This window comes from Molossus molossus, unplaced genomic scaffold, assembly GCF_014108415.1.
Source record: "Molossus molossus isolate mMolMol1 unplaced genomic scaffold, mMolMol1.p scaffold_m16_p_1, whole genome shotgun sequence".
NCBI lineage: Eukaryota > Metazoa > Chordata > Mammalia > Chiroptera > Molossidae > Molossus > Molossus molossus.
The window spans coordinates 120171670-120193074 of NW_023425344.1; the positions used below are offsets into that span (position 1 = coordinate 120171670).

The window sequence follows — 21405 nt, forward strand, 5'->3', positions numbered from 1 at the left end:
GGAAGGTCAGAGGGGCCGCTCCCACTCCACACCCCAGCACCTTCAGGATCTCACCTTGGCCCACTCAGCCTGCAGGCAGCCTGCATCCAAGGAGCTTAGTGGAACTGGAGGCAAGTTCTCATTTGTGATCTCAGTCACAGCTCCAGGGCACTGTGATGCCCACCAAACAACTCACCACCCATTTGTGCAGAACAGAATGGCCTCCTCTAAACACCCTGGCTTCTGCCCTGGCTTAAAAGAGTCCGGCCCAACAGTGCCAAATGCACCTTCAGGGTGCTCCACTTCCCTCTCCACTGACACTAGGGTCTGTGGGCTGCACTATCACAGAGTCAAAAGGCCAGGGGTCTTCATCTTTGCCCTTGACCTTTTCCATGTTGCCCCAGTTTCAAGAGTGAAAAAAGAGAAGTGTTGTTACTGGAAAGGGGACCTGGCCCTGAGCGGGTCTTTGTAGGGCCAGGTTGGTAGTGTGTGGGTTCTTGACTTCATGCAGGAAAGATTTCACAGTACAAGTCCAGGTGAATTTTAAAGGACATTTATTAAAGCTGGGGACAGTGAAACAAGAAAGGTCTGGGGACATGAGCCTAGGCTGGTCTGCTTTGGCTCACCACAAAGTCAAAGAAAAGAGAGACTTGGGACAGGTTCAGGGGGGGTTGTCTGGGACAAACTGCTGCTGCCCATTGCTCCCCTGGTTGCAAACCTCAAGGGGTCTCTTAGAGTTTAGGAGATGCGTGCCTGTGGAGGAAGAAGGGAAGAGGAGGAGGCATGGGGGTGCTTCCGGGAGGAAGAGCGTGCACTAGACCTTCATTTGTTGTTGTTGTTGTTGTTTTAATTTTTTCTTTATTGATTTTAGAAAGAGAGGAAGGGAGAGGAAGAGAGACATAGAAACATCGATGAGAGAGAACATCAACTGGCCACCTCCTGCATGCCCCGCACTGGGGACCAGGCCCACAACCTGGGCATGTGCCCTGACTGGGAATCGAACTGGTGACCTCTTGGTGCATGTATCAATGCTCAACCACTGAGCCACACTGGCTGGGCTGGACCTTTGTTTTGAGGGCTTTTAAAGGCTGGGCATTTAGGGGAGGTCTTAGGGGAGGATCTCACTAGAATATTCATCAGTTTTATGCTGATGTACCAAAATGAGGTTTATTCCCTTAACTTCATCTGTCCTTGGCTGTGGTTGGTAAATGGCACTAATTGGATTTCTGCTATCTGTCTCCCTGAGAAGGGTGATTTAAGCTATTTACACTCTGATTGGGAAGAAGTGCAAACCATTTACTTTTAAGTATCCTTGGTTTAGAGAAGATAGGATTTACTAGATGGCAGCAAACTGCTGTTTAACTGTCTCAGTTTCCCAATACCTCTTTTCCCGCTTTCTAGCCTGTCTCACTTCTAGCCTGGAATTAAAGAAAAAGGCAGTAGCCCTGGCCAGTTTGGTCAGGGGCTGGAGCGTCGGCCCGCAGACTGGAGAGTCCTGGGTTTAGTTCCCGCTAAGTGCACGTACCTCCGTTGCAGTTTGTCCCCGGCCCCAATTGGGGTCGTGTGGGTGGCAACCACTTGATGTATCTCTTTCACGTGGATGTCTCTCTTTCTCTTCCTCCCTCTCTTCCTCTGCTCTATCGGAGGAGGAATGCAAAATGTCCTAAGGTAAGGATAAAAAAAAAAAAAGACAGTATGCTTTGGTGGTTGTGATCACAGGCTTTGGAGCTACAGACCTGGATTCAAATCCCAACTCTGCTGCTTCAAAGCTTGGACAAGTCCCTTCATTGCTCAGAACATCTGTTTTTTCTTGATCTTAAGGGAGAAACAACAATAATTCCTGGGGAGCAGGAATGTGAGGATTAAACGAGACTGCAGTGCCTGGCACATAGTAAGTGCTCACTAAATGCTAGTGGGGTGTGAAGGTGCTGGTGGCAATGTGATGGGGGCTACCAGTATATCAAGTGAGCTCTCAGGCCCACAGACAGGGGCTCCTACAGCGGCTGCATCAGCCAGGGGCCTGGTGGGGAAAAGAAGGCATTTAAACTTGGTCATTTGAAGGGAGTTTAATAGAGGGACTCTTTGCAAAGCTGAGGGTGAGTTTTAAGAAAAACAAGAGAAAGAGTGCAGTACCCGGGGGGGCTAGTAAAAGGAACCTTCACCACCCCTAGGCCTGGACAGGCATGAGGAGGAATGATGGCCACAAGCCCGGAGGCAGCTGTGTGGAGAGGGACCAGCCCACTCTGAGAATCGGCTAGGACAGAGCCTCCTAGATTATTGCTGGCCCTCCCATAAACCCAGCCGAACCAGAACCCACTGATGTCAGCTGTGATCAGACTCCAGGGGACCAGAGCAGGGTAGAGAAGATAGAGAAGGATCCGCAGTACAAATGGGAGACACTCAGCACCATGGGCGAGAGGGGAAGAGACAGCTGCACCTCCAGCCACACTCTGCTCACCAATCTGAACTCTCTTGGGGAAGCAGTCAGTCCTTGGCTGCTGCTTAGGCATGGGAAGGCCTCAGGACAGGAAGAACAGGTGGGAGGGGCAGAACCACAGAGATAGGGGTTTAGAGTGCCCCCCACAGCCCCAAGCAGAGCTCTGGCCACAGCCCAAACTCAGCCCAGCCTTAAGGAGTGGGGTGTGAACTGGGGGGCCCAGGGGGAACCATACTTGAAGCACAAGGCAGAGCCAACTCTCCAGATCTCTCTAGAAACTTCCAGGTGGAGTCTCATAGCTGTTGTGAGGTCAGAGCCGCTCCAAAGGTCCTGGTCAGGCGGCTGTGCCCTCATCGCTGTCACTGGAGTTGGGGACCTTCCCAGAATCTGCCATCCTTCAGCCACCAAGCAAGCACCTGTTGTATATACCACTGGGGCTGCAGGCAAATGGCATTGGGAGCACAGAGACCGCCTAAGACAACTGCCTCAGTTGACAACTATCAAAAATCAGGGGAGGGGCAGGGACATGGCCAGGTCCCACCCACTGCATCAGATTGGTTACCTATTCAGAGAGAATTCAGTGGCACAGACACAGACAGGTGTCACTGTGGACAACAAAAAAAGATTAATCAGTGCAGGACACAAAAAGGGTCAGGAAGGCTTCTAGATGAAGTGTCTTAAGCTGGATCCTAAGGACAGATTGAATTTAGATACAAAAGGAGATATTTCTGGTGAGGCAACTGCCTGGAGAAAGGTGTGGCTGGGGAAACGAGCCTGGAAGCGGGGGACAGCGTGGGTCTGGGGAAGAGGGAGAGAGGAGTGGGGTGTCTGGTATGGTTTGAGCTGGGTGGAGATGTGCACTGACTCTGCAGATGTTCTTTGCTGCTTTGGCCCATTTATGCTGCAGAGAAGCTGCCAAGTCCAAGGCTGCTTAGCAGGAAAAAGCAAGCATTTGGGGAACACTTAACTGAATACCAGAGCTTAGTGCTCCCCCTGCCTTTCCTCCTTCAGTCCTCAGAGCAGCACTGCGTTCCCCACTGCGTAAGGCAACTAAAGTTCAGAAAGGGTTAGGTTTTTGAACCAAGATCACATAGCTGTGAGCTGCCTTTTAGTACAAAATCACACTAAGTTTCCTACCTCATTCATCCCTTCCCTTTCCCAATTCTGCTGCCTAAAAGAAAGTGAGGGGAAGGGTGTGTGTGTGTGTGTGTGTGTGTGTGTGTGTGTGTGTAGAAGAGTGGGTCGTGGGGAGGGGTGTCATTGTTATAAGGCGTGGGACTGGACTAAGGAGGAAGGAAGGCTGAGTTGTGGGCTCTGGGAGACACATTGCCCCGGAACTTGCTGCATGGAGTTAGGCCAAAGGGCTGCTTCCCCAGGAGCCGGGCCACACAGGTCTGCCCAGCCCAGCGCAAAGCCAGGGAGGAAGCAGCACCCCTCCTTCCCAAGAGCCAGCCTCAGATTCAGGCAGCTTGCCCCCCTCCTCTCTGCTGTGGGTTGTTTAACTCCTGGCCCCACCAAATGGTGCCACTCCCAGTGGTTTCTCCTGGGGAAGGGAGTTGGGGGGAGGGACAGGGTTACCTATTAGCTGTGAGATCGATCATTACCTGCTTCCCCTCAACACTGGAAACTCCCTGAGCCATCAGAGCTTGGGGCCAGCCCCTGGGCAGGGGAGCAGGAATTTCCTCTGGACATTTGGGGAGCAGGTTCACTTCCCTTGGTTGGGGGAGGCAGAGCCCCACTCCTGGAAAAGGAGGAGGCAGGTATAGTAGCTGTGGTCCACGGTGTTAAAGTAGGAAAGCCACACAGCCCCCAGGCTCTCAGCCCCTCACTGGGGAGGAGGAAGCAGTCAGGGAAGGTCAGTGAGGCACAGGAGAGTGTGTCCAGAAAGCTGGGCAGCCGGTGAGTGAGGTGATGGGAAGGCCCCCTCGCAGTGACTGCTGAGTGAGCAGGGCTCACTAGCACTCTGGAGCCAGCCCGCCTGGAACCAAGGCCCCGCTTATCTTCCTCCCAGGCAGGAAGGCCAGCCGGCTGGGGACTGCAATAGCAGAAAGCGCAGATGCCAGGTAGGGCAGCTGGGTGGGAGCCCGGAGCACAGGGGTGGCCCTAGGGAGGTGGCTCAGGTGCTGGGAGGAGCTGCAGGGAAGGGCAGGAGCTACTGTGAGGCAAGCAAGAAAGCTAGGGCACAGAATTTAAGGAGCTGTGGTGGCAGGAGGGCTGACAGAGCCCTGAGGGCCAGCGCCTTCTTAAAGTTTGCTCCCAAAGTGCCCGATGGCCTGTCCCAGCCCTGCTGCACCCACCCTGAACTGGGCCATGAATGGCTCCTGCAGGCACAGCACTGCTCCCCCACCCCCAACCTGCTGCTGTAGCCTTCATGACTGAGAGGAAGGGGGAGCACTTGAGGGCGACTAAGGAAGGATCCACTGAGACCCTCTCTGTGCATGCTGACCGGTTACAGGTGGGCCCACCCTTAGCAAGCCCGGGAGGCAGGAAAACTGGGAGTGGGCCTCCCAGCTTCCATACCCAATATCAGGCGACTTCAGCAGGTCCTTCTAACAAAGGTGAGACCTCAGTTTTTCTGTCTCTAAATTGGGGAGAACCACTTCTTCCCTGCTTCTCTGTCTGGAGTAGAGGGGTGGACGGAGAAGCTGGAAGGCTCCTCCCTCCTGCTGCCTGGGTGGGCCTGCTCATGGTCCCCAAACCAAAGAAAATGGGAAGAACCCTCAACATGGGGTCTAAAACAGCTGGCAGAAGAATGAGGCAGGCTACAGGGATCTCCCAGATACCTCTCAACCCCACCCAGTGCCCCAAATCTCACCTTTGCTTGCCCAGGATTCCTGATCTTCCTTTGAGGTCCAATTCATACCTCACCCCATGGAACAGACCCCACTCCCGGCCAAGGGCCAGTCACCAGCATTCTGCCATCTCACCACATGTAAAAGCACTTAGAACCATACCTGGCATGTGGTAGTGCCAAAGATAAGAAGGGTCATCTTTGTAATAGCTTCTTGTGGAGCTCAGAATTGTATTAGTCATAATCCTTGGTCCACACCCTAGAACCACTGTTGACCCTTACATGATCCTCTTTAGTTAGTTATAATTTATTTTCAATAATATAATTAACATCCATTAACTGATCACCCAATCTAAGAGACAACATCATAATAACAGATCCACATATTCCCAATACTCTCCCCTACCTTCCCACCCACACTCCAAGAGGAAACCATTCTCTTGAACTTTGTATTTCTTATTATTAAACAAATGGAAGTCTGTAGACACCCAAAGAGGCAGGATGGCCACAGATTCCTTAAAAGAAATAGCTGTTTTACCAACCAAATTGCAACTTCCTTCGGGGCAGCTTCTCCTCCTCTCCTTCAGTGTGACCAGCAGGGGACTGGGCACACAGGGTGGTTGCTGAGCTTTGACTGGTGGTCTGCTTGGGGCATCAGACCAGGAAGGATGAGGACTGACTTTCAGAGAACAAGCAGGACACAGCTCCAGGAATAAGAAGAAGGGTTCTTGATTCACCTGGATAGGTGTCTGTGTGGCTTCTGCCTGTTCTATGACATCACACAGTGTTGCCCAGGTGACCCAGTAGGGTCTGAGCAGAGAGAGGGCCGTCCCTGGCTTTACCTTCCGGGGGGTGCCAGGAGCCAATTACCCAGCTCGACCTCTGGCCAGCAGGCCATGGCCCAGGTTCCCCACAGCATCTCTACTCACAGCATGTCTGGCTGCTGAGAAACTCCATACTTCTGCTCCCACCACCCTGTTTCCCACTTTCTTTCCCCATTAAGGCACAGGGCCAGTGTATGGCACCCCTGAGACCACACTGATGCTCCACATTGTTCACCACCTCAGAAACTCGAAGGTGCCCGGGCCAGCTGTCTGGTCAGGACTTATATCTGATCCCCCACAAACACCGGGTCCTGGTCTCCGAGATTGTTAAACAAGGCCAAACTGTTGCCTCCAAGAAGATGGACCAGACAAAGCAAAAGGTGAGGCCTGGGGCCATGGGCCATGCACCACATGAATTCATCTCCAAGTCCCTTGTTTGTTCCTAAATCATAACAGAAACCTTCCTTCTCAGACTCAGTTTTCGCAGCTGTGAAATGAGGACTGAGGCAATCTCTCGGGCTCTTCCAGCTCAGGTGTCCTGTGCTCTTGGGCCACGTGGGATCTGAAAGGTGGCATGCTCAGTGTTCTCAGATCCCACTACCGTCACCTGGTGATTTCTGCCTGACTCCCCCAGAGTGAGATGTAGCTTCAACTGTAGATGTCTCACCCTCCACAACCTGAAAAGGAGTTTCTGCTTTCTTGTTGCTGGGGTCACAGAGGCTCAGAGAGCCCAAGGAGATGGCTCACCATCACCCTCCGAGATCTTCCAGGACTTTCCCAGGCTGCTACCCTGGCAATGCCACACCACACTATGCCACACCCTCCCAGCCCTGGCCCAGCCCCCAGCCCTAGGTCACAGGGGCTCCAATGCCTGGGAAGAAGGAATTTTTGTCTATTTCTGTCACTGCTGTATCCCCAGTACTCAGAATAGTGCTTGGCACATAGTAGGTGCTTCATAAACAGCTGTGAGAGAGCAGCATGACCCTGCCTAGACTAGAATCTCAGTGCAAAGAAAGGCAAATTGTCCCATGTCAGGGCTCCCCTACCTACTGCTAACTGGCAAGGCTAAGCCCATGCCCTCGGCTCTGTCACTTACAAACAGGGATGACAGAAAGAGCTAAGACCAAGGACACATAGGTACTTGCTAACTTGGGAGCATCCTCTTTGCAGTTACACTCTTAGGTCAATAAACCAAAAAGCTAGGGGTATGCAGGCCCCAGTGTGGTTTATGCACATTACGCTTGGCGTTGGTGTCTGCGGTTCCCGGTGTGCTCCACCCACAGCTGGCTCCTCTGACTCTACCCTCCCTCCTGCAGCCTCCTTCTGGTAAGTCACACACTGGGCACCAGGCATTGGCTGGCCCAACCTGGGAACCCTGAGCTGCCCACTGGTTCTTGAAGCTCATTGCCAGCTGCCCACCAAGCTGGGTGGGGGATCCGGGAATGTGCGTGGGAGGAACAAGGAGAAGCTGGTTCATAGCTTTGAGAAACAGAATCTCCCATAAGGATGTTCATAATGTATATATAGTATTACATGTTCATATTTCTTCTTTGATGAATCCTCCATTCATGTCTCTTTATTGTGGCAATGCTTATGGATTTCAGAGCTCTTGGTTTATTAGGGACATTCATACATTTATATAAATTGCACATATTTTTTCCTGTTTGTCTTTTCTTTGTATTGTGGTGGATTTTGGACCATTGTAGAAGTTGGTATAGGTTTTGTTCATTCCAAATCTACCAATCCTTCTCTTTATTTCTGACTTTTTTGTCATTTAAAAAGCCTCTCCTGCTCCAAGCTCCACGACGTCTAGGTGGTACCAATGAGTGCTGGCTACTCGGCTGTGAGCCTGAGGGTGTGCGGATGCACTGTGGCCCGGAGAAAGCCAGTTACAGCCAAAAAAGGCTGGTGGGAACAGTGCAGGGACGGAGAGCGAGGGCGACCAGCCCAGGCCCCACTTCCAGCTCCGCCCTGCACCTGGGTGTACGTGCAAGTGCCTTCTGTCCCATCTTTGGGCCTGTTTCCTCAGCTATGAAAGAGCCATCGTGGCCACCATGACTCCCAGGCAAGTTTAGAGGCTGAAACTAGAAGAAACATGAGGGATCATTTTTATCCCAAAGCCCTTGTGATACAACTGGGAAAACTGAGGCCCCTGGAGTCTAATAACTTGTCCATATTACTGATCAGAGGCAGTCAGAACCCATGCCTCCAAGCCAGCACCCCCTCCTCTGGCCCCAGCTTTCAGATGCAGGGCCCTTCTGGAGGTAGAATTGAGCTTCCTTGCCTCCCAGGTTGCTGGGGCAAAGGGGTGGCAGTGGACAGGATCTGGAGAGAGAGAGGGGTCTGTCTCCCCACCAGGACCAAATTAAGCCCCAGCCCTGGAAGCTGAATCAATGGGCCATTAACTTCTTCACTGTTGGGTCCAATCTTCCTACTCTCACCCATGTCTCCTCCCACCAGCTCACACACCCCAAAATAGGCTGTCCAGGTCCCTTGGGACATTTACTGGCTAATCCTGGCTTATTGAAGGCAAAGCAAACTGTCTGGAGGGTAAGGTATTAGAATTAGCAACTTCTGAGCCTGCTGTGTGCCAGGCCCTGGTGGAGGAGCTGAGAGGGCTGCTCTGTACACGAACTAAACTTCACCTGCAAACGTTGTGCACCGATGTCTGCACCCCAGCATTGTTGGGTGGACTAACCAATGGAGAGCAAGTACCCAGCTCTGCTGTCAGCCTTCAGGAAGCATATTCAGAAAAGTGAAAACTCCTCCAGGGTTAATTCATCTCACCCCACAGATGGGTCTGTGGGGACTGAGACTGGGATGGGGGGGGGGTCACCATTACCCACAGCTTATTTTGCTCCCCTACATGTAACTCAGCACATGCATTTTCTATTCCCTGATCATTTCTCCAATGCAGGCCCAGGAGGGTGAGTGTGGGGAGAGGACACTGGTCCTGATGCAGGGAAAGGCAGAAAAGTTGGCCCACCAAACCCGCTCGTGGCCTCCCCCCTGTCCCAGGCCTCTCTGGCCCTGGGCTCAGACTGCCCAGTGGGCATGTGCCTGCAGGCCTCACCAGGAGGCACCAGCCTGGCAGCTGGTCTCATGCCCAGAAGTGAAGCACAAGCAGTTCCTTTCCAACCCCCTGCAAGCTGTGTTTCCCAGAAGGCTGTCCACATGGGGAGGCATGGAGGAGGTAGAGAATGTAGAGGATGGAGAGGGAACACAACTCATGGTCTGGTCTGCAAAATGCGTGGTTGGGCTCTGGGGCTGCCCAGGTAGTCAGTGAGAGCTCTTAGGCAACTGTCATTCAGCTGGGCCCTCATTTCTGGGTCCATAAGGAGCTTGTGACAGGCCCTGTGTCCTCACAGCAAGGAGGGTGCTGGGGCCACCAATGGAGCCTCCTCCTGGGAATCTGGGGGTGGGAAGGATTTTAGTTGCTTCTCCTGACCTCGTTGCAGGAACCTTAGGCTATCACCAGGAAGACTGCATTACAAACCATTCCAGATTTACCCATTGACCAGGTGGAAAAATTGAGGCTCAGAGATGTTGTGCAGAGAGTTGGAGGCAGAGCTGGGCTAAAACCTAGGTCTCTGGACCCCCAGTCTGCTAGGCTTGCTCCTATACCACCAAACCAGGAGAGCAACCTGCTGGGGAGTGGGGGGCGGCGGGGAGCAGTGAGGGTGGAACCTTGAAAAGGCAACATCTCCGACCATGAGGGGAGGAGGTGGCTCTGTGGCTGTTTCCTCCCCTCCCCCCTCCATTTGGCAGGGGTTCCTTCTGTAGACCTCCCTCCCCTTCCTCCCACCCTGGCCTGGAAGAGGAATAGGGGGGAGAAGGGGTAACAAGACCCCTGCAGGTGGTGATAGGGCCTGCTGGGTGCTGAAGTAGGGGTGACACCCCCCACCTCAGCCAGAAGGAGGGGAAGGATCTCTTTGTAGGGCTGGCACTTCTGGGGCTGGGGATGGGATTCTCACCTCCTAGGCAGTAATGCTTTTAGGCAAGAGCACCAGCCTGTACCAGGAAGGCCTTTCCGACCATGAGTTAGACCTGCAGGAAGTAAAGGAGCAAGCCACAGGGATGACCCGGTAGGGAAGAGCAGGCCAGGCAAAGGGGACAGCCAGGGAAAGGCTGTGAGGCAGGAGGCAGCTTGGTGTGTTCAAGAAACCACTAGGAGGCTAGTATGCCTTGAGGGAGTGGGCGAGGGGCCCAGGGTGAGGTCAGTTTCCTGGGCCAGAGCTCCCAGGTCCTTGCAGTATTGTGAAACAGCATGAAAAAAGAAGCTACGACAGGGTTGAGCAGAGAATGTGTAAAGGTTTATTTTGGCTGCTCTGTGAGGTGTGGCAGGGCAGAAGGGAGACAGAGGGAAACAAGAAAGTGATTAAGAATCAAATGCATAGCCCTGACTGGTTTGGCTCAGTAGTTAGAGCGTCGGCCTGCAGTCCAGAGAGACCAGGTTCGGTTCCCGCTAAGGGTGTGTACCTCGGTTACAGTTTGTCCTCGGCCCTGTCGTGCATCCTTGATGTTTTTCTCCCTCCCGCTCTATCTGAACAAAAATGGAAAAATGTCCTCGGGTGAGAATTTTTTTTTTTTTTTATCCTCACCCGAGGACATTTTTGCATTTTTTGTTCAGACAGAGCGAGAGGGAGAGAGAGGAAGAGAGAGAGAGAGAAACATCGATGTGAAGGGACACATCGAGTGGTTGCCACCCGCGCGACCAACCAGGGCCGGGGACAAACCGCAACCGAGGTACGTGCCCTTAGCGGGAACCGAACCCGGGTCTCTCTGTACCGCAGACCAATGCTCTAACCGCTGAGCCAAACCGGCCAGGGCCTCGGGTGAGAATTTAAAAAAAAAAGAATCAAGTGCAGAAATCCATTGTTTTGGACCTGAGTGCTCGAAGTGAAGACAGTGAAGATAGATTCCAGACATGGTGTGAAGGAGGGGCTGGCGGGACAGCTGATAAAACTGGAGTAGCATGGGGCTCATTTGTGGTCACCCCATACCTCTGTTGTGAGAACTGAATGAAGTAACAGCTCTTCCTGTTCCTCTGCCTGGAGGCTTCCAGGAGCCAGAAGCCAATGTCCCTAGGACGCCTAGCTGGTCCAAGCCCTCATGGTCCAGCTGGGGAAAGACTCTCGGAGCATGACTGATTTGGGGTTTAAACCCAGCTCTCCTTACACGCATCAGGACCCACCCTGCCAGGGCTGTCACCCCATCCTGGGTCTCCCCTCTATGTAATAGGCCATTGTTCTCAGTGGTCTCCACAGATCCTTCCCATCCTGAGGACTCCCCCACCTTACCAGGGTCTGCCCTGAAATGCAGGCTTTGATAAACTGAACTTTCCAGATAAGAGGGTCAGCTTGCAGTGTCCCCCTCCCTGGGGCCCCATTTCCAATCTGAAGAGGTTCACTGGTCCTCTCTCAGAGCCAGGAGGGCCCCTCCTTGGCCAATCAATCAGCAAGACAAAGGAAAGGTGGGGGTGGCCTCCTGCCAGGTTAATCTGGGTCAACTGTGTCAATGTCAAGTCCAGGCACTGGGAGAGAGTGAGTGGTTCAGGGCAGAGGGGGGACCAGGATACCCCAAGTCACCGCAGCCCCATGTCCACACCCTCCCTACCCCAGAGTTTTACTTGATTCTTAATTGCCTTCTTGTTACTCACCAAAAAACACCCAGTTTCGCCACATCCCCTGACTCCCTGAAGTCTCCAGAGACACTCTGAGCCTGTCCTGGGTCTCAGGATGCTCTCTCCCCTTCCCACTCTGCTGCCTCAGCTCCAGTGTTCTGCTTTCTGGCTTGTCTTCCCTGCTTCACCCATGCATGTTCTCCCAACCCTTTAAGGCCTCCTCTTCCCAGCTGTCTTCCCTGACTGCCCCAAGCTGCAGCTTCTGTCTCCTCTCAGCTGCTCTCATCACCATGGTCCTTTGGGCCATGAATCCACAAACTATTGAGTTGTTGAACCCCTGAATATAAGTCTGCTTGAGGCAACCAGCCTAGGAGGCCATGTGTGGGCAGGCACCTCTCTCCTCCTTCCTGGTCCACAGGGTTCTCTGGGTTGAAGATGGATGAGGCATCTGGGACAGACACATTCATTCATCTCCATTAATGCATTGGGTGACTCCATAGATAACCTTTGTAAACTGTAAAGCGCTGTACAGGGGACATCTGAGGTGAACTGGGGTAAGGTTACAGGAAAGACAGAGAAGGCCAATTGCTAGGACCTCAAAAGTAGAAGGGATTTGGGAATTACAGGCAAGGATACCTGCAAAAGGAACAGCTTAGCGGTGGGACTGGACTTGGACTTGAAAGGTGAGGTGGCCTATTTCACTCTGCAGGAAGCGAAGGATCCAGGACTGGGGGAGAGGCAGGAGGGAAACTGGGAGAGAGGTGGGTTGTGGAGCAGAGGTAGGGAGAAAATGGGGTCAAAAACAACTGCCCCTTTGGGACCTGTCGTTCTAGACTGGGTAAGGGAGTGACAGCAAGACACAGTTAGTTGGAGAGGACCATGAGAAAACTAGAGTTAGAGGGAGGGGAGGGGAGGTAACCACACCAGAAGAGGCAACTCAGCCCTGGTTCTCTCCACAGGTTGCCGAGGGCCCAGAGGACCCCCTGGACACCACCCAGACTGTGGAATCTGTCATCAGCCACCTGTCTCCTTCCAATAAAGAGATCATCACAGTCACTCTCCATGGGGCCACCAACCTCCCTGCCTGCAAAGGTGGCTCTGAGCCATGGCCCTACGTGGTAGTGTAAGTAGCTTCTGAGAATGGGTCGGGGCCTGGTGTCCACTGGAGCAGAAACCAGGGTATGGATATTTGGAATATGAGCACCCAAATGTTCGGGACTGGGACTGTGATGCCCAGAGAGAATGCCAAGAGTTCATCACACCTGGGCTGGGGGCTCTGCACATGTGAGGCCTGGCATCTTCTGGCTACATGGAAGCTGCTCACCAGGGCTAGGGAAGGAAGGAAGGAAGGAAGGAAGGAAGGACGGACGGAAGGAAGGAAGGAAGGAAGGAAGGAAGGAAGGAAGGAAGGAAGGGCCACTCCTTGATCCCACAGCTCGCTGCTCAGGGCTTGGCCACAACTTGACCTCAGCGGGCAGGATTCCTGGATGCAGAGGCCTGGGCTAGGCTCTGCGGGGAATGGGGGTGGTCAAAGGGAGGAGAAAACCTGGGGCTTGCCTCTCCCAGACTCTGGGTGCCCCAACCTACCAATCCTGGGGTAAGGTACTCATGACCATCTCTCTGGTCATTTCTCTCTAGTCATTTCAATCATGGGGACTTTCTTAGTTCTTGTCCTTTAGTGCACCCCCCACCCCACCCCCCTCCAGCTAGCTGCAGTCAGGATACACACTACTCACAGCCTGGTATCCAAGTGAGGCCTGCCATGCCATACCTGCTGCCCGCCTCATGGACCTCACTTCTCTCAGAAGGGCATCAAAGGGCTAGAGTCTCCAACCAGCCAGCATTCCCTATGGATGTTGGACATCCGCTCAATCTTGATTATAAAGCACTGTGCAGTACTCTGACCCACAAGTTTTTCATCCCTTGCCCCTTCTGTAGACACTACACCTCCCCTTTTCCACCAATAACAGCATCATTCTGTGCCTGCCTACTGGCTTTCCCCCACCTTCTCTTTTGGAGAATGCCTGCCCCAGCCCTCTTCCCAACACCTGCTGAAATCCTACCGTCAAAGCCTTGCTTATGATGCCTCCTCCTTCAGGCAGCCACCAGAGTTGACTCTCCCTTCTCTGGAGCCCCACAGCAGTGTCAACACTGGTCACATGCACTTTATATAAATAAAGTTATGAGCTACTCCTGTATTCCCCAAACTAGGGCTCCCCAGGACAGGCCCCAGGTCTCCTCCAACACTGCACCCAACATAGGCCTGAGCACAGACTTAGAAGCCAAGGAGCAACTGAGGTGAACACCCGGTTACTATAACAACTACTGCACCCCCACAACCCCCCACCCCCATAGACCAACAGGTGAAACATTTGCTTGTCTCAAAAGCTCCCTCTCCACCCGCCCAGCTCCCCGACCCTCCCACTCCCCTCCCCTCCCCAGCTCCATTTCCGCGGTGAGGAAGGACAGGTGGCAGAGCGCGGGCTTGGCGGGGAGCTCGCCTTCTCCGCTCAGCTATTTCCATAAACCAATTATCGCCCATCATCTCGGGAGATGGAGGCCCTGCCTATCACCAACCCAGCCTGGCGGCGGGCGTGGAGCTGGGCTGCCGCGCTGCTCCTCCGCAGGCGTCACGACCCGCGCCGGCACCCGGTTGCCATGGGAACGCTCAGTTGGAGCTGTGCGGGCTGGAGCTGGGGTGTAGGGTGTGGGCGTGTAGGGTGTGGGGGCGGGTGTGGGGGTGTAGGGTGTGGGCGTGTAGGGTGTGGGGGCGGGTGTGGGGGTGTGAGTGTGGGGGTGTAGGGTGTGGGGGCGGGGTGTGGGGATGTAGGGTGTGGGGGCAGGGAGGTGTAAGGGGTGGGGACGGGGGTGTAGGGGGTGGGGGCAGGGGGTGTAAGGGGTGGGGAGGTGTAGGGGGTATGGGCGGGGGTGTGGGAACGGAGGGGTGTAGAGTGGGGGGGCGGGGGGCGCCTTGCCGTACCCATCTCCCCCCAGGGAGGGGGCAGGGAGCTTCGTTCCAGGCCTCCCGGCGGCTGAGCGACCACCAGCCCTAGGTGCTAATGAGATGCAAATGAAGCAGAGGGGTTTCTGAGATGGAAGGCCCAGCTGGTGGGACCCGAAAGGAGCTTTCAGTGAGAGCCCCCAGCCCCAGGCAGCAACCCCAGAGGTCGGACCAAGGCCCTCCGAATCCCTGAGCCCTGGAAAGAACGTGATGTCCCTCTGTCTGATTCCAGACGCGCAGTAACAAGGCATATAGCGAGCATCGCTTACTCCTAAATTTTTATTTTTCTCACGATGAATATTTTGATGCTTAAAATGTATATTACATATATCTATTAAATAATAATAAATAGTACATTAAATATATATAATTTCATATTTTTTCAAAATATTTTTCCTCACCTTTCTGTTGCCTGTGTTTTCTGCTGCCTTCAGCTTGGTCTCCTGGCTTAGTTTCCTGATCTCTGTCGTCCTGCATTTTCTCAGCTCAGGCGGGGCACTGGGGATTCCTGTGTCTGCCAGTTCTGCCCTCCCCTTTTGGTTTGTTGCATCCCCAGCAGGAAGGCCCATGGTGGTAGAGGGTGGAGTTGGGGTTGAAGCACAAGGACCAGAACTATTTATTCATTCAGCCCATTAGTGGGAAGCCGCTAGGGGTCAGGACCAAAAATGGGGCCTCTCTAGTTTGGGATGTGGCCACTTCCCCCCTATGCAGGCTCCAGCCTTGAGCCAATCTGGTAATAAGGTGTATCCTCCGGTGGAGATTACCCCAGGCCAGCAGGTCCACTTGGCTCATCTTGAGATTCTGCCTCTTTCCATCTGAGCCACTGGCCTGCTTCCAATCTGACCCCACTTCTCCACTAAAACAGCTTTTTCTAAAGTCCCCAGTGACCATCATGCTTGGCCCTACATCCAACAGTCAGCTCACCTTTCTTGATTTCTCTGTGGCATTAGCCCCTCATGACCACTCATTCTACTTGAAGCCCTTTCTTTTCCGGGCTTCCAATATGCCCCCTCTCTTACTTTCCTCTCTGTGCACCCCGGTATCTCTTCCATCTGACATTAAAGGTTGACCTACCCCAGGTTTCAACCCTCAGTTGCTCTTCTTTCTCTATACTCTCCACATGATCTCATCCCCACCCCAGCATCTGTAATCACATTCTCTCACCCTATCCAATCCAGCAGCAAGTTGTGTCATTTCTCTCCTATCTTGATCTGGCTGCTTCTCTCCATCAGCTCCACCACCTGAGGCTACTACATTATTCCTCTGCTCTTGGTACTTGCCCCTCTTCAAACCCCCTTCAAAGGCAGGTTACTATTTGATACCGTGGTACCGTACTACCAAAGGAACCCATTCTTTGAACCCTCCAATGGCTTCTTATTGCTCCCACAGTAAAGAGGATTCCAGGTCCAGCATGGGTAGGTCTTAGCTGGTCCCTCAACATGACCCCACACACACCTCCCTGTCTTTGCTCTATCCACTCCAGACATCTCTCTGTCCTCTGAACAGACCCTGTTCCCTCCCACCCTAGGCCTTTACACGCTACTTCCCCTCCCTTCATTGGATCTCAGCTCAGTCATCGCATCCTCAAGAAAGCCCTCCCAAACTTCCCAGACCATGCTAAATCCCCCCCCCAACTGCCACCAGTGTTGCAGTTTCACATGTTCTGTGTGCTTGTGTGTGATTGCTAGCTTCCTCTTCCTCAGTGCTTCCCCGCATTGTGCCCCGCTAGTTCCATAAGCAACCACCAGGTCTGTTTTGCTCACCATCCCATCCCTACTATTCAACACAGTATCTGGAACATAGGAAGCTGTCAACAAATATTGAATGAATAAGTAAACTGAATGATGAATGAATAAATCTGGCCCCATTTCTAGCTTTCTCTGTGACTTTGGGAAAGTTACTTCACCTCTCAGTGCCTGAGTACCTCACCTGGGAACCTGCCTCAAAGGGCTGTAGAGATGCTGACAGAGACGGGACACAGAAGCGAGGGGTACCCTTCGCAGCACTCACAGTGGGCACATGAGACCTACCAGAAGAAAGCCTCAGAGCAATGGAGAGAATCCAGCATGGGACCAGGGAAACCCAGAGTCTGGTCTGCTGCCCCTGACTCCCTGTGTGACCTCAGGCCAGTCCCTGCCCCTCTCTGAGTTTTGATCTTCTCATGATCAGGACATAAGGTCTGGCCTCCATGCTGCTCCAGGCTTGCCAACCTGGTTTGTGCTCTGGCCTGGGAAACAGTCTCAGTTCTTTAGAGGCAACAGGAGTCCAAGCTGTACCACCCAAGACAGATTCCACACCCAAATCTGTTAGGCCAGTGCTCAGGCCTGGAGTCTTCCCTAACTGGTCTGGGCCTGGCTCAAGGTCCTGGTCCCTGAGCAGTGCCCAGCACCTGCTTCCCATCTTGGCACAGAGAGATCTGCCAGTCAGAGCACAGCAGGGACCAGAAAGGCAGTGGCCCCAACAGGTGGGGATGCCCCAGTGGTCAGAGTGTGGGGAAGGAGCCAGCCAGGAGACAGCCTGTGAGGTTCTGACCATTGGCCAAAGGCTAGATGGCTGAGTTGCCAATTGGTAGGTATTTCTCTGACTATATGCTACCCAGAGCTAATGAGCAGGGACAGAGAGTGTACTGAGAAGGGAATGGCTGTTCCCACTATGTACGTGGGGAATGCTTGGCCCAGGCCCGGATGGGAGGGGCAGGACATAGATCAGAGTGAGTTCATCATACTCAAAGGATCTTTGGTTTTCTTGAATAAGCCTGAGAGACCTTACCCTGGCCTCAGACTGAGACTGACCTTGGTCATCCCCTGAGCCCTGACTCTAGTCATAGACCAAGCCCTAGTTACAGACTCAGTCCTGACTCTGGTCATAAACTGAGCTCTAGTCATCTACTGAGCCCTAATTCTGACCACAGACTGAGCCCTGACCCTGGTGACTAATTGAAGAAGGTATTGAGCATAGGACAATTGTCTTGGTAAGAGAAGAAGGAGGAAGGTTAAAGAAGGTTATATTTATCTGGTGCCTATTATATACCTGGCAAATGTGCTCAGCTCATGTATCTGTGTGTGTTTTGCATCATTTATTGCTTGGTCTTGTAAATTAAGTGAAATATTATTCCGATTTTACAGATGAGGTTACTAAGGCTCAGAGCATTTATGTAACTTGTCCAAAGTCACAGAACTAGTAAGTACCCAAGCCAGGATCCAGGATTCCAAAATCTAAAAGTTCTTTCCACTTCATCCCTGCCTTGATCCTCATGTAGCAGTTGCCCTTGGGAAGGGGATTGTGGCATCAGTACCCTAAGCAGCGAAGGTCCAGTGACCAGTCTGAGGATACCTCCTAGGATCTGGACTGCTCACACCTTCCCCTATCTGGCTATGGGCCTTAGCCCAGGGCCTCAGAGGGCAGGGATTTGGGTGGAGTAGGTGGAGGCCTGGCATGACTTGCAGGTGACCTGTAGGCTTATCTCAACAGCCAGAGGATTGGGCTGAGCCAGTTGAATGAGCTTCGTCCTGTGCACCGAGAAGTGGCTGGTTTGATACCCAGTTGGGGCATATGCCTGGGTTGCAGGCTCCATCTTCAGGGGGCGGAAGAGGGCAGACAGTCAATGTTTCTCTTTCTCTCTTCCTCTTCCTTCCCCCCTCTCTCTCTGAATCAATTATACACACACACACACACACACACACACATTTTAAATTAACCATTATTCACCGTGACAATGACAGTGATAATGGGCCACACAGGAACAAAGTGGCCCATGCTGTGCTCTCTCAGAGCCTGGTTCTCCACACAGAGCTTGGTTCTCCACACGGTAGTTCTAATGTGGTAGCCCTGGGAGGCAGGGCCTTGGCTCCATGTGATAGCCAAAGAGGTCAAGGCCCCAGGTCATGAAGGGATTTGAGGTCTCATGCTGGCCAGTGGGAGTGGAGCCCATGAAGATGACCACCCTCATCTAGCCACTGAGCACTTGATCTGGCAGAAACCAAGGCTCTTTTCCTCTCCCGGCAGGATGCCTGTTAGAAAAGGCACATGGTGAAGGAAAAGACCCAGCAAGGGCCTGAAAATCCAGGATCTTGTTCCCCTACAGGTTCCCTAGCTTACAGTGTGACCTGACTTTCCCATGGTGTTGGTCCTTCTGGGCTCAGAGCTTCAGAATTTTTGTTCAATGAGAACATTTCTATATCCCAGAGCTATAAACACAGCTAGTGTCAGTGGTTAAGGAAGGGTTGGCCTGCGACCCCCAGCCAGACTGAAGCCATAGAATTCTTTCCAGGTGTTCCCCTATCACCACTGCCTAGGTCCCTGAGATCTTCTCATGCATTCAACACTTATTCAGGCCAAAAGGCATGAGCTCTCCCCAAGGGGCACTGGGATTCTGGAGGAGCGGTCCAAGAGGGCAGTGCTCGCCAAGAGAAGTAAGTCCTCCCGGGGAGATCTCAGGCAGTGAGGTGGGCCGGTGGGGCCTCCTGGTGTCCTCGTGGCATTCTGCCCAGGCTGTCTGCTTGTTTCTGAGCATGGGCATAGCTGCTGGCAGGGACACCATGAGTAGCCAGAAGGCTTTGTCTGGCTTCCCTTTGCCCTTGCCTGGCCCCCATGGGCTTCAAGGTCAGATGCTACATGGTCCAGCATCTATTGAATAGTGAGGGAGGCCACTGGGCAGGAAGCTGGGGTTTGGGTTCCAATCTTCCGCCTCCTGCTTGTGCTGTCCCCATTTCTGTCATCTGTGGTCTCTACACACACAGTGAACTTCTGTCAGAAGGAATGGTACCAGGGATAACAAAATCAGCACCTTTAAGACTCCAGCCAGTTGCATAAATTCTAAAGTCAGCCAGGAGCATGATGCAATAGAGAGTGGAGGCGACTGTGGCAAACTGGAGAGCACGTGGGTCATTTCGAGGAGCAGCCCGAGCCACCCCTGCTGATTTCTGTCTCGAGGGAATGCAGGCAACTCTCTCAAATTTTCAAGTGAAATCAGAAATGCAGATTGCTGTGTAAAATGGGCCAGTTTTTACATGTAGACCAATTGCCTCTGCTCAGTTAGGCTCTCTGGGCCTCTCCTCATCACCTCCTCCTTTTGAACCCTCAACCCACTCGGACTCAGTCAGCTACGCTGACTGTCCTCTTCTAGGGGCCAGTAGCTTCCCCATAGCTACATGTCCTCTATATGTGTCTGAGAGGTACCCCTTTTTTTTCTTTTGAAGGGATCTGAACCCTCCTCCCAGCCTAGGAGCTTCTTCTAGGGCAATAAAGAGGAGCTGCGCTGTATAGAGCAGGGTCCAGCCCCCGGGCCGGGACTGGCCTGGCAGAGCTGGAGAGGAGGGACTGCCTCTGTCTCCACGGGATTTTCCAAGGGCCCCTTCCTTCATTCACAAACACTTGCTGGGTCCCACTGTGCCCAGACTGGGAGCTGGGAACAGTTCCAGTAGTGTCAAGGCAGGTCCCTGTCCTCAGGAGCTCACAGTCTAGTTTGGGGGGCGGGGGTGGAGAGTAAACAAATATATTTCACTCACTCATCTTTTGCCCACAATCTCCCAAGGCAGAAGGTGACTAGCAGGCTCCAGGCTCCTGCACGTGGGTAACAGGACCCCTCAGGGAGGCTGGTGTTCGGGGAAAGGGGCAGGAAGAAGAGGTCTGTGTCTGAGATGCCTCAGATCTCAGAGTTGAACTGAACACTATGCATATTAGGCCAGGAACCAGGATCAGAGTGGTTCAGGTGATTCTTGTGAGGTTGGGAAGTTCACCTCTGTGTCTGCCCACGTTCCTCCTACTCTAAGGAGGCTGCATTCAAGAAAGAGGGGATACTCAGAACAGTGGATGTTCAGAGTGACCCATTGAGAAGGATCCCAAGTCATGGCAAGATCTTCCAGGGCTGTCATTCTGTTCCCTGGGGTCGTGGTGTTGACTGACAGCTGGCCTTCCCCCTCTGCCTATGAAGATGGCTCCCAGGGCCCTCACCCAGCTCGGCCACAGGGCAGAGCACTGCCAGACACTCCAAAGGCTGGCAGATGATGCAGTCACAGAGCTTCTTTGACCTGCACCACCTCTTGCCCCAACTGAGAAAAAAGGTTTCTCTGAACATGGAAGTCCCCCAAGAGAGGAGAGAGGATGCGACAATGCCCCACACACCTGGGCTTGGTCTGACCGCACTGCTCACAGCTGTGGGCTGTTTCCCCTGGGCCACACGGAGAGAATGTCCCTGCCTGTGCCTTCAGAAACTCCATGGGGAGGGTGCCCGCTGCCGATGAGGGGCTCACTGAGGACAGCAGGGTCATTTCAGATAGAGTGGGGGTGGGGGTAGGGAGCGGCATTCTTATTTTATGTTAAGATGTTTCCCTTTGCCAGAGTATTCATCTCAGAGGTCCTTGGGATGTGCTATTTCTTTGTCTTTTTTTTTTTACTGAGAGACAAAAAGAGAAACATTGATGTGCGGTTCCACCCATTTATGCATTCATTGGTTGCCTCTTGTATGCACCCCAACCAGAGATCAAACCCACAACCCTGGTATGTCGGGATGATGCTCCAACCAACTGAGCCACCTGGCCAGGGTGCATTTCCGATTTACAGAGCAATCCCCACTCCCTGCAGGAACATGCATGGAAAGCCACGCCTTTGTGCGTGGGGAGTCAGTGGGCTTCCTGCTCCAGGGTCAGTTATTCTTTAAACCAAGGCCCACCTGTAGTGGTGTAGCACCATCAGCAATCAGTGATGGTTCACTGGAGTCCAATTAATAAATGAAACCCAGAATGAGAGCCC

At 53.1% G+C, this 21405-nt stretch overlaps 1 protein-coding gene across 1 annotated transcript in view; it reads left to right on the forward strand.

The window, feature by feature from the left end:
- The window catches only part of CCDC33 (coiled-coil domain containing 33), a 120823-nt gene that overhangs the window by 14415 nt on the left and 85003 nt on the right, over positions 1-21405 (forward strand). The window contains 1 exon segment of the mRNA XM_036272295.1: positions 12630-12777. Coding sequence (XP_036128188.1) covers positions 12630-12777 — 148 coding nt within the window.